Raw genomic sequence first — 16,425 nt, forward strand, 5'->3', positions numbered from 1 at the left:
AGCTAAGGAAATATGGGATGGGGTTGCAAAAACCTATTCACAGAGGGAGAATGTTGCTAGGGCTTATCAGTTGAGAAATCAGATTATTTCTACAAGGCAGGGAGATAGACCTGTTGCAGCCTATTTTTCAGCCCTTAAAACCCTATGGCAGGAGATTGACCATTTAGAGACATTTGCTTAGGAAACCACTAAGGATGCAACTACCTATCAGAAACATCTAGAGAAGTATAGGGTGTTTGAATTTCTTGTTGGCCTTAATCCTGAGTATGATATTGCACGACAGCACCTTCTTTCCAGAGACAATGTTACTCTCTCCCAGGCATATGCATTTATGTCAGGGGAGGAGAGCAGGAGAGATGTGATGATGAAAAACCTTATTCCTGATCAGTCTGCCATGGTAAGTGCTGTGAAACCTAAACAAAGTGGAGATCAGGGTGGCAGTGAAATCAAGAAGGAAGATAAAAGAGATTTGATCTGTGACTACTATAAGAAGCCTAAACACACGAGAGATACTTGCTGGAAGCTTCACCCACATCTTGTGCCAACTAGATTGAAAAATAAGAAGGGAAATGCACACATGGCAATTACTGGTGACATTCTGGCCCCTCCTACTACAACTGCTCCGGAGTCTGTTGCAGTTGTTGCAGTAAGGGCCGAACTTGAGAGGCATGGGCTACTTCTAAACCAGCGGGATATAGCTAGTTCCAGTTCAGCTGCAAGCGGACAGCAAGGTACAGGTGGCACTGGTGGAGTCCACTCTACTTCCTTTGCTCACACAGGTAGTTCACACGTCACTGCAAATTATGTTTCTACTTCAAGTAAGGAGGGACCTCCTTGGATTATAAATTCTAGAGCCTCAGAGCACATGACCCAGAGCTCTAATATTTTTTCAACTTACCGGCTCTGTTTAGGCAGAGATAGAGTCTCCACAGCTGATGAATCCCATGTTCCTATTGCTGGGAAAGGATCTGTCAAGATTAGTGATTCTATTTCTCTACACTTTGTCCTTCATGTTCCCAGATTGAGCACTGATTTGTTATTTGTTAGTAGTTTGACTAAGAACCTAAACTGCTCAATAATTTTTTCTCTTGGTCATTGTATTTTGCAGGATCTGGATTCAAAGAGGACGATTGGGAGTGGTCGTGAAGTGAATGGAATCTACCTCCTGAATGTACTTCCTCCTCATCAGAGTCATCATGTCAGCAGGGATAGTGAGTAAGGGTCTGTGGGTCAAATTATGCTTTGGCATAATCGTTCGAGCCATTTACCTTTTTCTTCTTTGAGTTTTTTTGTTTCCAAAACTTTTTGAGTTTGTTAGTTTGTCAAGTCTAGAGTGTGAAGGTTGTCAACTTGGAAAGCATTGTAGGCATTCATTTAAAACTAGTAATAAAAGATGTTCTTCTTTTTTTGATGTTATCCATTCGGATGTGTGGGGCCCTTACCATGTTCCATCTATGGGAGGCTATTGCTATTTTCTCTTATTTGTGGATGATTTCTCACGATACTCTTGGATTTACCTGATGAGATCCTGCGATGAAGTACCACCCTTGGTGAGGCAATTTCATCAGATGGTACTAACACAGTTTGGAACAAGAATAAAGGTGTTCAGATCTGACAATGCCAGGGAATACTTTGAAAGACACCTTGCCTCATATCTGTTAGAATATGGTGTTGTCCATCAGAGCAGTTGTCCCTACAGTCCACAGCAGAATGGTGTTGCAGAAAGGAAGAACAGACACATTGTTGAGATTGCAAGAAGCATGATGATCACATCTACAGTTCCAGTTCGGTTTTGGAGTGATGTAGTTCTCACAGCAGTATATCTGATTAACAGGGTGCCCTCTCGTATACTTGGATTCAGCACCCCATTCAGTCTCATTTTTCCTCAGGGGGAGATGTTTCATATTCCTCTTAGGGTGTTTGGGTGTGTCTACTTTGCACATATCCTTGGTCCTCAACGCTCGTAGCTTGATCCCAAGGCAAAGAAGTGTGTCTTCCTTGGATATGTAGAGAATCAGAAAGGGTACTACTGCTATGATCCAGTCTCTGTGAGCCGGTATGTTACCATGGATGTCACCTTTTTTGAATCCACGTACTTCTTCTCAAAGAATCCTTCTCAGGGGGAGTGTTTTGGGGAAGTGAATCAACAGTCTATTCCTCTCCCAGTTCCAGTCCCTGTGTCTACTCCTGTGCTTGACCACCACCTTGTGTCACCTACCTTGCCACCTCCTTTGCATTTTGCTTCTCAGCATTACTTACGACAGAGACTTCACAAGGAGGTTGATTCCACTACAACAGAACTCACATCACTTCCTGTCGATTCCTTAGAGACTCCAGATTCGGCTGACATGGATTCAGGTATTCCTCTTGGTCCCGCTACTGTTTCAGTTCCCATTGATCCTACTAATACTGTTACAAATAACCTTGATCTCCCTATTGCTCTCAGAAAAGGGAAGAGAAATTGTACTGCTCATTGTATTTCACAGTACTTATCCTACAGTGGACTTTCTCCTTCCTACCGTGCTTTTCTTTTCTCTCTTGATTCAGTGTCTATACCCAAGGGTGTTAGTGAGGTTCTCTACAAACCTAAGTGGAAGACAACTATGCAGGAAGAGATGGCAGCTTTGATTAAGAATCAGACATGGGACATTGTGGATCTACCAGAAGGCAAGGAGACAGCTGGATGCAGATGGATTTACACAGTAAAATATAAGGCAGATGGAAGAATAGAAAGGTACAAGGCAAGACTTGTTGCAAAAGGGTACACACAGACCTATGGCATTGATTACTTAGAGACCTTTGCACCAGTTGCAAAGATGACATCTGTTCGGATACTTCTTTCTCTTGTTGCCTCATACTCTTGGCCCTTGTTTCAACTTGATGTGAAGAATGCATTCCTAAATGGGGATCTGAAAGGAGTGTATATGGATCTTCCTGCTGGCTTTTACAATGATACTGAAAAGGGAAAGGTATGCAGGCTTAAGAAGTCACTTTATGGCTTGAAACAATCTCCCAGAGCATGGTTTGATAGATTTAGAAAGGCCTTGATTGCTTTTGGCTACACTCAGACTCAATCCGATCACACCTTGTTTGTGAAGCGAAAGGGATCTTTGGTGTCAGTCCTAGACGTTTATGTGGATGATATTGTTGTCACCGGGAATGATCTGAGTGAGATTGATAGTCTGAAAAGGAACCTACATAAAGAATTTGAAATTAAGGATCTTGGAGAACTGAGATACTTCTTAGGCATTGAAGTTGCAAGATCAAAACATGGAATTTTTATCTCTCAAATGAAGTATGTCTTGGATCTTCTTCAAGAGACAGGGAAGTTTGGAACAAAGGCAATCAGCACCCATATTAATCAGAACCATAAAATCAATGTATCAGAAGGTGAACTAGTAAAGAACATTGGGAGATATCAAAGACTTGTGGGTCGGCTGCTATAGTTGTGTATGACAAGACCAAACATTTCCTATGCAGTAAGTGTAGTAAATCAATACATGCATGCTCCACGAGTCCAGCATTGGGAAGCAGTTGACAAGATTCTTGCTTATCTGAAGGGACACCCGGGCAAAGGCATATTGTTTACTGATCATGGACAGTTGAAACTAGAGGCTTATAGGCTTGATGCCTTGATGACAGGAGATCAACTTCAGGAGTGTGCACCCTTGTTGGGGGTAATCTTGTCTCATGGAAGAGTAAGAAACAAACAGTGGTGGCAAGATCAAGTGCTGAAGCCGAATACAGGGCCATGGCACATGGAGTTTCAGAACTTCTCTGGATCCATTCCCTGTTAGAAAAAATTGGTGTACAGGCAGAAGAACCTATGATGTTATACTGTGATAACCAAGCAACAATTAACATTGCCCATAACCCAGTTCAACATGATCGAACTAAGCACATTGAAGTGGATAGACATTTTATCAGAGAAAGGGTAACTTCTGGAGAAGTTTGTCTTCCATACATTGCTTCTGATCTGCAGCTCGCTGATGTTCTCACAAAAGGTGTTGCAAAGAATCTGATGTTCTCACAAAAGGTGTTGCAAAGAACAAGCTAGAGCATGATCTACGCAAGTTAGGAATGTGACATTTACTCCCAACTTGAGGGGGAGTGTTGAGTTGGTCCGAGTTGTTTTTTATTTAGTTAGGAAGTTGTTGGGCTTTAGGCCCATTAGTTTATGTTTTTTTAAGTTGTGACTGTTCATCTATATTAGTAGCCGCCTACTAAGGGCATCCTTGTAATATCTCATCCTTAAGTATAAATATAATGAGAGGTAGGCGGCTAGGGTTAATTTTACAATCCTGGTTGGACTTCCTACTCTTTTCTTCTTCTCCTTTCTTCTCTATTGCTGAAATCTTCATCTTCCCCCTCTTTCCTTTCACAAGAAACTCGACTAAATCTGCAATTAGTGATTTCTTCTAGTAGTAGCTGGACAGGATTCAGATATCCCCAACTCAATTGACATGTATCCAATTCAAATTATAAGACACCAATATACTTCACATGACCTTCACATTTTGTAGACATGATTGGCAATGGTTAAAAGGAAAGGATATTTTGCAAAACAGAAAACCAACCCAATATATACTGTCTACAGATATCAAAACCCTAAATTCATCCTCAAATTTTTTTCCTTACCAATACCATCTTCTGCAGCACTCTGTGTACAGCCAACTGCATCCCACCAATCAACTCCAACCAAAAGGCTCCACCAAAACCTGCTCCAGCAAAACAAGAATTTAATAAGCATAGGTATACAATAATAAATGCCTCCTCAATCTTGTTACTCAATTGTTGGGGCACCTGTCTGCAATCGCACGCTCCCAGGTTGCTGCATTAACCTTCACTTGACTACTAGGAACAGCAGGAGGAAGAACACGGATTATCTTCAAAATAGTTCGGTCCTTGTTGTTATCATGCCAAACAGTAGCTAAACAGCAGCTAGTAGAAGAGAAAGCAGGTGTAGCAATTGCAGAGCCAACATTAACAATGTAGTTATCAACTTCAGTGAAGCTTGCCCCAGAAAATATGTGGACCCCACCCCGGAGAAAAGCTACAGCAACCTCACCACCATGAGCAGAATAAACAATTCGAGCTAGAGTTCGAATATCACTAGGCAGATCAAAGGGATCAAAATAAACCCTGTTTCCTTTATCAACCGAGGAATCAGGTGTACTTCGTTCGTTGGGGGTTGGTCCTGATTGACCGGCTGATGGACTTTTAAAATCACTTGTTGGTGGAATGCTTTTATTAACTCTAGTCAGCCAAACAGTTTGCATTGGTGCCTGCCCACCAAAACTGGATGTGGGGTTACCAAATATTGGATGAAGGACAACAGCTTGGAGAGATGATTCCCAGCGCTGCACTCTCCATCCTGTGATTGATGGGCCCTCATCGGGATCATAAGGGGACATGTACTGCCCTGAAAAAGTGCCATCCCTTATTTCTTAGCTCAGTATCACATAAAAGAAGCAAACATGGGTGCAATCTAGTACAGGAACCCATTATTGTGAAGAAAATGAGAAGCAATTTATGATTTGGATGACTCTACCATGTAAGTTTTCTTCAAAAGAGACCTTTTTTACTGCACAGGGCCTAATCTATAAAGAGGTCTAAGGCAACGACAACTGAATTTCTGACTCACTACATAGAGAACTGTGCACATAAACAGATAAAATGCAAACATAACACACTGCTAGAAAAGGATGCACTGCAGGTTAATGTATAAGAATAACAATATAGAAGTTTTTCTCCAAGTTAGGATACAAGTACCTTCAACAATCACAACAGTTATGACAGACCCGCCCCGTGTTGGATCAAAAGCAACTGCAGTTACTCCAGAACCCCATGTGGTGGTTGCTGATGACTGAGATGCTGCTTCAGGACTCACATACGCAGAAAAGTTCGAAACTGGCGAACAATGAAGTGACACTGTATCCTTTAACGTTCCTTCAGATCCCAAATACTCTTGCCAACTGAATAAATATGCAGCCAGAGGGGCAAAACCTGCCCAGCTAGGGGGGTTTACTGATGGTGGGACCCCATTAGTGGTAGTTGTTTTTGGAGTTGCCTGAATTCCATTCCCAGGGCCTGGTGTAACTTCCCAAACAACAACAGTAGATGGGTTTACAATTGGAACACCAGCTACATGCATTGTACCTGCTTCAGTAATGATAGCATCAGCAGCCATGATACCACTAGGCCCAGCTCCTAGCAATCCTTTGCTTGTGGAAAACCACTTTGATGCTGCACCAGTCTGGTTGGGAGGCCACTGAGACCAGTGAAGTTGAACAGATCCCGAGGAGAAAACGGAACAAACGCAAAGAAAATTTGGCCACCTAGCTGAAACATAGCATGTCCAAAAGACATTATGCATGTCCAAAAGGTAGGATAAGAATTTGTACTCTAAATATAGTATATCCATCTCAATAACATTCAGGCATGTTAATTCTGAACGCCTGGGAGAATTTGCAAATTTGCAACACACCTGAAGTTTGAGGCTGCTGTGAAAGAAACTTTTCCTCAAAAGCTGATTTTGAGTTTGCAGAGCTACTTGAATTCGAGGAAACCCACCTATACTGAGTGTGGAAAAAGTAAAACAAAAATGAAATATTTTAGAACTTACAAGAAAGAAATATGAAAAGAAGCACCAACTGAAGACATATTATAACAATCAAAATTAAAATCCCATACTACAGAAATACCCCAAAAGAATCTCTGGAATGCAAGCACTTCAATGATAAAATACATTAATGGCCACAAACAAGTAAAAAATGTACATACAACTCAGCAGTCTTTCCAACCTGTCATTGACCCAGCCAGTGGGAGACCATTCAACCAGTCACCCTGTCATGATTCCAGTTCAGGTTAACCCCAAAAGAGTCCTTGTTCAAGAAGAAAAAAAAAGACTTAGTCAGTAACCCACTGAACTGGGTGGTTGAACCGTCTACCCACTTGACCCAATCAACAGGTCACAGGTTACAAATTACAATATATGTGAAAACTTCCGAAGGCCATAACTTTAGACTCAGTAATCAGATCAAGCGATTATTTTTTAGATTTTGGGTAACTTTTTCATGATCTATGCAATTTTGCCCAAAAATACCCTTTTTGGCCTCAAATTTCAATTTTTAGCTTTTTTTTAATTGGGCAAATTTCTTAAACTACCCCTAAGGTTTAGGAAATTGACTAACTATACCCCTACTATTTCAGTATTGTCTTAAAGTACCCATACTGTTTCTAACAATTGTCGCCATCATTAAATCGTAACGGAGACACGAAAAGTCGTTTTTGCCCTTATGTTAAGAAAGGGCACCAAATAGTAAATTACTATTTTGACCCTATATTTATAACACAACAGACGTAGAGATGTTCCTGAGTAGAGAAGAACATACATCGTTGCTGGAGTGGAGAAGAACATCGTCACCTACAATGACAACCACTACAACTTCTGTTCGATGGTGCGACGGTGAGTCATCACCGTCGTCTCTCCAAATTAGAATTTAGAAACATAGATGCCAATATTGCTAGCCTTGAATGGGTCTGTTCACACGGCCCTATCTCCGTCGGGATTTGGATTGTTCAAACAAAAGGCGTCACTCCCCTCTTCTATGGCATTCCGGCTTCCGTCCTACGGCAAACACTATACTCCACCATGTGTATGGGTCTCTACGATGCCATGAAGCAAAAATGGTCTGACCCTAATTTGGGCAGTATGCCCCTCGTGCGCAAGATAGTGGCTGGCTTGATATCCAACGAAATTGGTGCGGTCGTCGGCAACCCAACCGACGTTGCCATAGTTCAAATGCAGGCCGATGGCCGCCTTCCCCCGCCCAACGGTGCAACTACAAGAGCGTAATCGATGCCTTCACAAGAATGTCGAACCAGGAGGGAATCACAAGTTTGGAGAGTTATCTTGCATAGTACTTTGCAGTACTCTACAAATCTTAAGTTTAAGATCCACCTTCAATATTTCCACCAAAATTAGACTCCACAACCAAAATTAAGAAAATAAGGAGAGAGAGCGAGAGAGAGAGAAGAAAACGAACTAGAGATAAGTTGCAGAAACCTTCATAAACAACAAGTACAAAATCAAAAGCTTTAACAAGCAAGTGAAGAGATGATTTGCCCTCTCAATCAAGAATTTCTACCAAAAATCAAAATCCACAAACTAAAATCAACAAAATGAAATAATAATGGATAAATCTGGTCGAAAGCTTTCGTTGAGGCAGATATCGAAATCCAAGAGAGGGGAATCTGAGCGGTAGTTGTGTTGTTCGATTAGCACAATGTCTACATGGCAATGGTCATGAGAAAAAGATTTGGGGTTCATTCCCAAACTAGAGCTCTCCAAGCAGCTCCAAAGCCTTCAAACTGAGCTCTTCGCCCTTGGAGGCAAGGACGGTAGTGCCTTACTCCGATGTACTAATACGCATTGAAGACAATGAGGGCAGAGGAGCCAATGGCACTATACAAGGGATTCATCCCAACATGGCAATGAAGGTTGTTGGGAAGGAAAAGGTGATCAAGGTTGGAATGATGGAACAGGTGAAGCAGGAGATTTCGATAATGAAGACGGTGAAGCATCCCAACATTGTCGAGCTCAATGAAGTCCACGCTAGCAAGTCCAAGATCTACTTCGCCATGGAGCTTGTCCGAGGCGATGAGCTTTTCTGCAAGGTTGCAAAGGGTCGACTGAAGGAAGACGTTGCACGCGCTTACTTCCAGCAACTTATCTCCGTCGTTGATTTCTACCAGAGCTATAGTGTATACCACCAGGATCTAAATCTTGAGAATCTCCTACTCAACGAAGAAAGAAATCTAAAGGTTACAAATTTTAGGCTTAGCGTGTTCTCCAAGCATTTGAACCCGGATGGTCTATTGCATACGACGTTCGGAACTCCGACGTATGTGAAAAGGGCATTTCCGACCATTAAAGGATATTTTGGGTATAGTTTAACATTAAATCAAACATGTGAAGTCACAAGCAAACGATCTATGATGGAGAGTTAACGGGAAGGGAGTTGTGCAACAATTGTCAAAAACAATAGGGGTACTTTATACTTTAAAGAACACTACAATAGTAAGGGTATAGTTAGTCAATTTCTTAAACCTTAGGGGTAGTTTAAGAAATTTGCCCTTTTTAATTTATATAAAAAATTAAATAAAAAAATAAAATAATATATACACAGAATGATTGAACTTCTGGCCCGCCACCTAGAGGAAAAAATAGGTCAGCCTCTGGGTCAGATTTAAAAACATTGCAACTCAGATTTAGTAAAGGTGAAGCACAACAAAAGGGGATGGACAAAAATATGGAACATTTTGGCCATGAGAAACATATTGAAGAAGTTAGTGAACATAAAGCATAACTGTTGAGACACAAGAGATATGGGCAAATTAAATAAGGCTAGAAATATCTTTATTAGGACAGGGAGAAGAATACCAAAGCCTATAAAGTTTACCAGGTGGCCTCAAAAGAGTCCATGAAATGCAAGTATGCAACCATGTGCAGATCCTGTAATGAAGTTTGTGAACAATATATATAAAACAAGTGGCTTAACAAAAAACTGGAAACAGAACATAAATTAGGGCTTTTTGTTGGGAGGTTTGCCATTTGAAGATCAATAATTTGCAAAAGAGGAGTCATAACTGGTGCATCCCACCGCACATATGTTCTCTTTGTGAAGCAAGTAAGAAATCTAAATTGCATCTACTAATCTCATGCAGTTATAATTCCAGTATTTGGGCCTATCTCTTTTTATAGGAAATGGTAACTTCATTAATTAATTAAAGAGTACGACTGTCACCACCCAAAAAGATGGTCTGATGGTGAGCCCTTAAACGAAACAGAATTACAAACAAGCCCAAAACAAAGCCTCCCTGTTGACTCCTTGCTTTGCTAAAGTGTCAGCCATTCCATTCGGTGATCTTCTAGTCCATTTAACCTGCACCCCAAGCTCCCTTGCTAGACACATAATCTCTCTTATATGCTGTCTGAAGGCCCAAGTTGCCAAGCTTCTTGTTTGCTGCCAGCCTATTACCAGATTGGAATCTCCGTCCACATCTAGTTGTTGCAGTCCCCATTGTTTAGCCAATCTGAGACCTTGAATATTTGGGGTTATCTCTTCTTTCTTTGGTAGTGGGTATCTTCCCCCAGGGTACATTGAATCTTTGTTCAAAGTAAACTTCTATAGTTCAAAGACAAGGAGGGGTAAGCTACTTTGGAGATGCACTAGGGCACCTACTTTATGATCTATTTGGGAGGAAAGAAATAACAGAGTTTTTAATGAGTTACAAGAACAAGGAGGCTATCATTGAATCTAACTTTTTGAGGGTGACAAGTTGGGTGGAGACATTAAGGATCTTTGAGCCTTTCTCCATGGATGATATTTTGAGAAAATGGGAATACATGACAGGATACTCATCTTCAAGGCCAAACATAATATGGGAATGGTGTCGACCACCTTTGAACCATGTCAAACTCAATTTTGAAGGCTGTAGCATGGGTAAACCCTATTGGTGGAGTTGTTAGAGTATAGACAACTCGGGATCTTTTACTGCTCTATTTTTAGGTCCAATTGGAGGAGACTCCACAAGAGCAGAGTTACAAGCTGTACTACAAGGTCTGAAGAGTTGTGAGAGGTTAAACCCGGACAATATAATAGTTGAAGGAGATCCCAAAACTAAGGATATTCTGTGCAAATGGCAACATTGGCATACCTTAACACAAGCTAAGCAGTCGACTAGAGAAATGAGAGTGATTTGGATATTGATGTATAGAGCTACAAAGGTTGTTGCTGACTGACTTGCAAGACAAGGGGTAAACAAGGAAAAGTTGTCTTTAGAGGTGGTAAATGGATGGGTTGGGTTGGGTTGGATGACAGTTGAAGGCCAACCTATCCACCGACCACCCACATCCATTAGTAATCCATATTTCTATTATGTACATGGGTTGCAACTAAAAAGGACTTGGGTGGAAGTAAGAAATGATTTAAATGCCTATAGATTAACAATAGAAATGGCACTGAATAGAAGTGAATGGAAAAACAGGATTCATGTAGCCAATCCCATATAGTTGGGACAAGGCTTAGACAAAGATGATGATCATGACATGCGTTGCAACCTCTAGAAGTAAAGAGAGGAAGGGAGGAGGAGAAACAGCAGAGAAGAAGAAAGAATGTTTGCTGGAAAAGTGTCAATGGCGGCTACCTCACTGACTTACATATTAGGGTGTTTAAAGAAAAGAGAAAATTACAACGTTACTCTTGGTTACAACTTAACAAAGAAAAGATAATAATAGCAGTCTAATAAGAGCCTAACAGCAGCCCTAACAACACTCCCCCTCAAGTTGGGCTGTATATATCAATCATTCCCAACTTGGTACAAATATCAACATGTCAGGTACTAGTAACACCCCTAGTGAAGATATTACCCAATTGATCCGTAGAATTAACATATGGAATGCAGACTTCACCATCTTCAATCTTCTCATGAATGAAATGCTTACCCACTTCAATATGTTTTGTCCTCTCATACATCACAGGATTGTGGGCAATATTAGTCGCTGCCTTATTATCACAATACAATGACATCAGATGTTGAACTTCAACTCCCAACTCCATAAACATATTCTTCAACCATAACATTTCAGCTGCGCCATGTGCCATGGCTCTATACTCAGCCTCCAAACTGACAACCACAGCTTGCTTTTTACTTCTCCAAGTTACCAAATTATCTCCAATAAAGGCACAACAACTTGTGACAGATCTTCTATCGTCAATCGAACCTGCCCAATCAGCATCCATAAAAGTTTCTACCCTTAAATAACCATGCTTGGAGAAGAGAATAACTCTAGTACTCTACTAAGGAACTTCTTCAGGCACCTAAGAACCCTCTCTGTTGCAACAAGATGAGTGGTTTTGGGAGCATGCATATATTGGCTAAGCACCCCCGCCACATAGGCAATATCAAGTATGTACTAAACAAGAATAAAAATCTCCCAACAAGCCGTTGAAACTGTCTCACATCAGAGAGGGGCTCACTACCTTCTTCCCCAAGTTTATGATTAACATCAATTGGAGTATCAACTGGTTTGGCTCCAAGTTTACCAATGTCAAGAAAAAGATCTAGGATGTACTTCCTCTGAGAAATAAAGGCCATGTTTCTCAGAAATAGAATCACGTTTGACAACAACCAATTTCATGGAATCAATTCTCTAGATGATTGATATACAAAACCATAGCAATTCTAATAAATATAAGTTCAAATGAAGTTACATGGTACTCTATTGCCTTTAAATGATGGGATTCAAATTATAATAAAATCAAGTAAAACTTTTATAACATTTGATCCTAGCTATAATTTGAAAACCAGGTCTGAACTACGTGGCTGTTGAAAACAATTTGGAAACCAAGTTTGAACTCCTTTTTCTTCAACATCCAATGCCCAAAAAATGCAAATCGCATATGGGATTTGTGATAACATAATGATTTAGAAAATCCCTATTTCAACTATTTGAAAAATCAAAAAAAAAAACCATTTACAAAACATCCAGAACGATTTGGACAAATGTGTTGAAAGAAAACTCACCTTTAGTTTGGTCCAAATGTTTGAAATCCATGTTTAACATGTCTTCTTTGATCAAATGTTCAGCATGCAAAACATAAAAATAAATAAATAAAAGGAACATTTTTCTTCTCAAAAGGATAAGGTCTTCTGTGAGATCTTTTTTTGTTGATCGCTAACCTTTATAAACACTATTTTCCAATTAATAATTCCCAAATTCAGGTATCTGAATTGGACTAGGTAAAACTAAAATGAGAAAGAGTCAAGTGATGAAGAATAAATGAGTAATTCCGTACTGAATTTCACTAGCATTTTGCATAAAATCTTCGATAATAGCATCCTCTGTAATGAAGCTTATACTGTTCTTCTCTCCTTCAAATCCAAACATTACAGACACACATTCGATTTTTCAAAATCTCTCTTCATCTCATTCACAAAGAAATCAATCTTTGGCCTAAGGTCATTTTCAATGCTTAAATCGAAGATCGCCGTGCACAAACTCAAGTAGACTACTCATTCAAAAACCCTAAGCTCTTCAAGAACCTATACTTTTGAACAAGCCTCTTGGTGTGAGTATTCAACAGATGAGCAGTGACAGTACTCAACAAATTGGGCTTCTTTAATCCTAATTCCTTGATAAAGAAAAGTGATGGACTAGGGTTTCTGGGAAGTGGAGTTGTTGTTGGAGATGATTACCAGGGCTTTCAGATTTCAGATATAAGGAATTGAGGAGGGGAGGAAAGTGGAGAGTACAGAGGACCATTTTGCATCATTTGCATCATTTAGAAGGTGGAGAGTACAGATTTTGGATACAAGGTCTCTATTCTTATCTGAGAATAGGACCTTCTCTTTTGCATTGTTTAGAAGAGGAGAGTACAGAGGCCCATTGAGCGAAGATGAGGAAAAGAGAAACAGGGGCTTCGGGGCCTTTCACATTCCACGTTATATTTTGTGGAGAAACGACCAAAAAGCCCCTATTTTCATGTGTTTGAGGATCACATGTATTTGTAATTGCATCAAGGAAATAGCAAGAATGAGCAGATGAAAATTTCTCATCCTGAGAAGCTAAAAAATATCACCCCGGAAAAATGGGCTTTGGGGTGAAAAATTCCATCCAAAAATTAAAGGATTCTCTAGAGCAAGTAAATCCAAATGCAATTCTACTCCGAAGAATCATGAGAATCGCCACAAGCGACTCTCCGAAATGATGCCAAACGGGGCCAAAGATGCCTTTATCCGACCTTGCAACTTCAATTCCAAGGAAATACTTTAAGGGGCCTAGATCTTTCAATTCAAACTAGGCACCGAGAAATCCCTTTAACTTCTATATCCCTGCCTCCCAGTTCCATGTAATAATAATGCCATCCACATAAACAGTAAGTATAAGCTACCTTTATGAACACTAGAAATAGCATAAAGAAAAGAACAATAAGAGGGAGACAAGTTGGAACAAGTGGTGAAGTGACTGATAGGATGTTTAGTAATGCATGAATGGGTACCTTTATGAACAACATTAGGAAAATCAAGATCACAACTAGGGTCACACAAGGGAAGGGAGCATTACTTGGTTCAACAGGATATGCACGACTCTTCAAGTTTGCCTTCCATTGGTTTAGGAATTGTAGTGTCAAGTACCTCTTCACCTGGTGATGTATGTTGCTCCTATTAACAACAGGAGGGATAAGAACAACATTAGATGGAGCAAGAGTCGAGGGAAGAAGAACATGCTTCTCCTCTTGACCAAGGTTCAAAATATCGATACGGTCTGATATGCCAGTAGAGGCGTATAGGATCGTATCGAAGCTCGCATCCCTTTTTTTCAGCTTTTTTCCAACCTAGTTCAGAGGGGTCGATTTAAGGCCCATCTACCCCCTGAACCGGGTTAGACCCCGAAACACCTCCTGTAGGGGCGTATTGGGAAGCACACAATACGATACGGCCGTTACGTATCAAAATTTTGAACCTTGCTCTTAACTACTATTCTACCCCTGAAGAGAAGCAGGAAAGAAGGGTTGAGACTCAACAAAAGATAAGTCCATAGAAATGAATGTACACCGAGAAGTAAGATCATAACATTTATATCCCTTTTAGGCCAAGGGATAGTCAAGAAAAATACAAGGAATGGAACAAGGATCAAGCTTACAACGAGATATGGACGAATCCTGGATGAAACATCGACATCCAAAGGTACAAACAGAAATGAAGAACACAGGGGGCTTAAGAAACAAAAGCCAATATGGGGCCTTGAACTTGAGAATACATATGGGCATCCTGATGATAAGAAACTCAATTGTCAACAGTCAACACGACATCAGCCCAAAATCTTTTTGGAACATGCATATGCAAGATTAAACCATGAGCCACTTGAAGGAGATGTCGCTTCTTCCACTTAGCAATACCATTCTATTGAGGAGTTCTTGGACATGTACTTTGATGAATACCATACTAAGAAAAAAAAATTGATTTTGATCATCTTTAAAATACTCACGAGCATTTTCTAAGTGAAATATTTGTACTTCTACATGAAATTGAGTGAAAATCATTCTTTGGAAATCCTATATTACTTTGGGAACTTCATACCATAAGTAAAGCAAGTAAATTCAAGTATAATGCAAGAAATCATTAATGAAACTAATAAAATATTTGTAACCTCCTTCTACAATAATAGTAGTAGGACCCGACACATCTGGGTGAATAATTTGAAAAAGGAAATTCAGTAATTTTATTTGTTAGAGGAAAATTTGATCTACAATGCTTGCTCAAAAGAGAGGTTGGACATCAAAGTGAAGATTCAAAAACTAACTTAAATAATTTTGGGAACTATTGAAGATTAATTAGTTTTATGATGTTTTTTCTAAGTAGATGTTTTATGTTAGTTGTTAGATAGGAGATGGGGACCACAGTAGTTATGTGAGTCCAAATTTTATTATGTTTTTTGAGTGTTATATATGCTGTTTTATGTTTTGCCGCCCTATAAGGGCATAGTTGTCTTTGTATTGTTCTATTATTTTAGTATAAATTTTAAGTGAAGGGGGCGGCCAGATTATTGCTCTCTTTTCTTTCAACTTCTCTTCTTCTCTTCTTCTCCTTCTCTCTTCCTTCTCTCTTCAAGAAATTACTTTCTTTCATATTTTTTTAATTCAGCAGATTTCTACTAGGTATCAGAGCATCGGCTAGGGTTTCTGTTGGACAATTTTTGTATGCCCTTAGCTTCAATCAGTTTTGATGTACTTTTGATATTTAATGTAAATAAATAAAGTACATGTTTGATTCATGTTGTGTGGTATGCTTCTGTGTAAGACCCTAAAACTGGACACTTAATGAGACTTGTGTTGGTTTTAAATGTTCACAGCCATTGGATAAGTCTGGGGAGATTTATCCTGCCAAGGCTGACACTGGTGTGCTGCCAAGTGTTGGGGTGGCTTGTCTCAGCCGCCAGGGTGAGACCCAAGGCACATGCAGTGTAGGATTACTTGAACCCTTGAATCGGACAAGATTTCCAGTATTGCCCTGGACCATGGAGATTGATGGGCAAAACTAGAAAGTTACACCTAACCCCCAGACCCGATTATGGTACTGCGCTAGGTGTCGGATCGGGCTGTCTTTGATATGCCAATCAATGAAATCTTTAGCGGGGGTCAAAACCTCGGTATGTTGGGACAGTCTGAGAATTCATCTGAGTGGGTGATCATAGTGACGGGATCAGCCCCTTTGTCGGACAAAGGTAATGATCGGGGATGCACTCTCTCTGATGGAAACCAAACTGTCGGTAGTTGATTTCAATCGTTGGAATTTGTTTTGCAAAATTTATATATATGATATATATAGATATGTATGGTTTCAAAATGTTTGCAAATG

The 16,425-nt window shown here is 40.0% G+C and overlaps 1 protein-coding gene across 4 annotated transcripts in view; it reads right to left on the reverse strand.

The window, feature by feature from the left end:
- SFR6 (sensitive to freezing 6) overlaps positions 1–16,425 on the reverse strand; it is a 51,012-nt gene that overhangs the window by 16,215 nt on the left and 18,372 nt on the right. For 3 of the 4 annotated variants that reach the window (XM_010243687.3, XM_088894346.1, XM_088894347.1), the window contains exons 6-9: positions 6,488–6,578; positions 5,773–6,342; positions 4,804–5,422; positions 4,639–4,718 (exon numbers count right to left, since the gene is read on the reverse strand). In XM_010243687.3, coding sequence (XP_010241989.1) covers positions 4,639–4,718; positions 4,804–5,422; positions 5,773–6,342; positions 6,488–6,578 — 1,360 coding nt within the window. The remainder of the gene's footprint in view (positions 1–4,638; positions 4,719–4,803; positions 5,423–5,772; positions 6,343–6,487; positions 6,579–16,425) is intronic. The other variant, XM_010243688.3, reaches the window with a different exon arrangement.

This window comes from Nelumbo nucifera, chromosome 1 (assembly GCF_055504915.1).
Source record: "Nelumbo nucifera cultivar China Antique chromosome 1, China Antique-T2T, whole genome shotgun sequence".
NCBI lineage: Eukaryota > Viridiplantae > Streptophyta > Magnoliopsida > Proteales > Nelumbonaceae > Nelumbo > Nelumbo nucifera.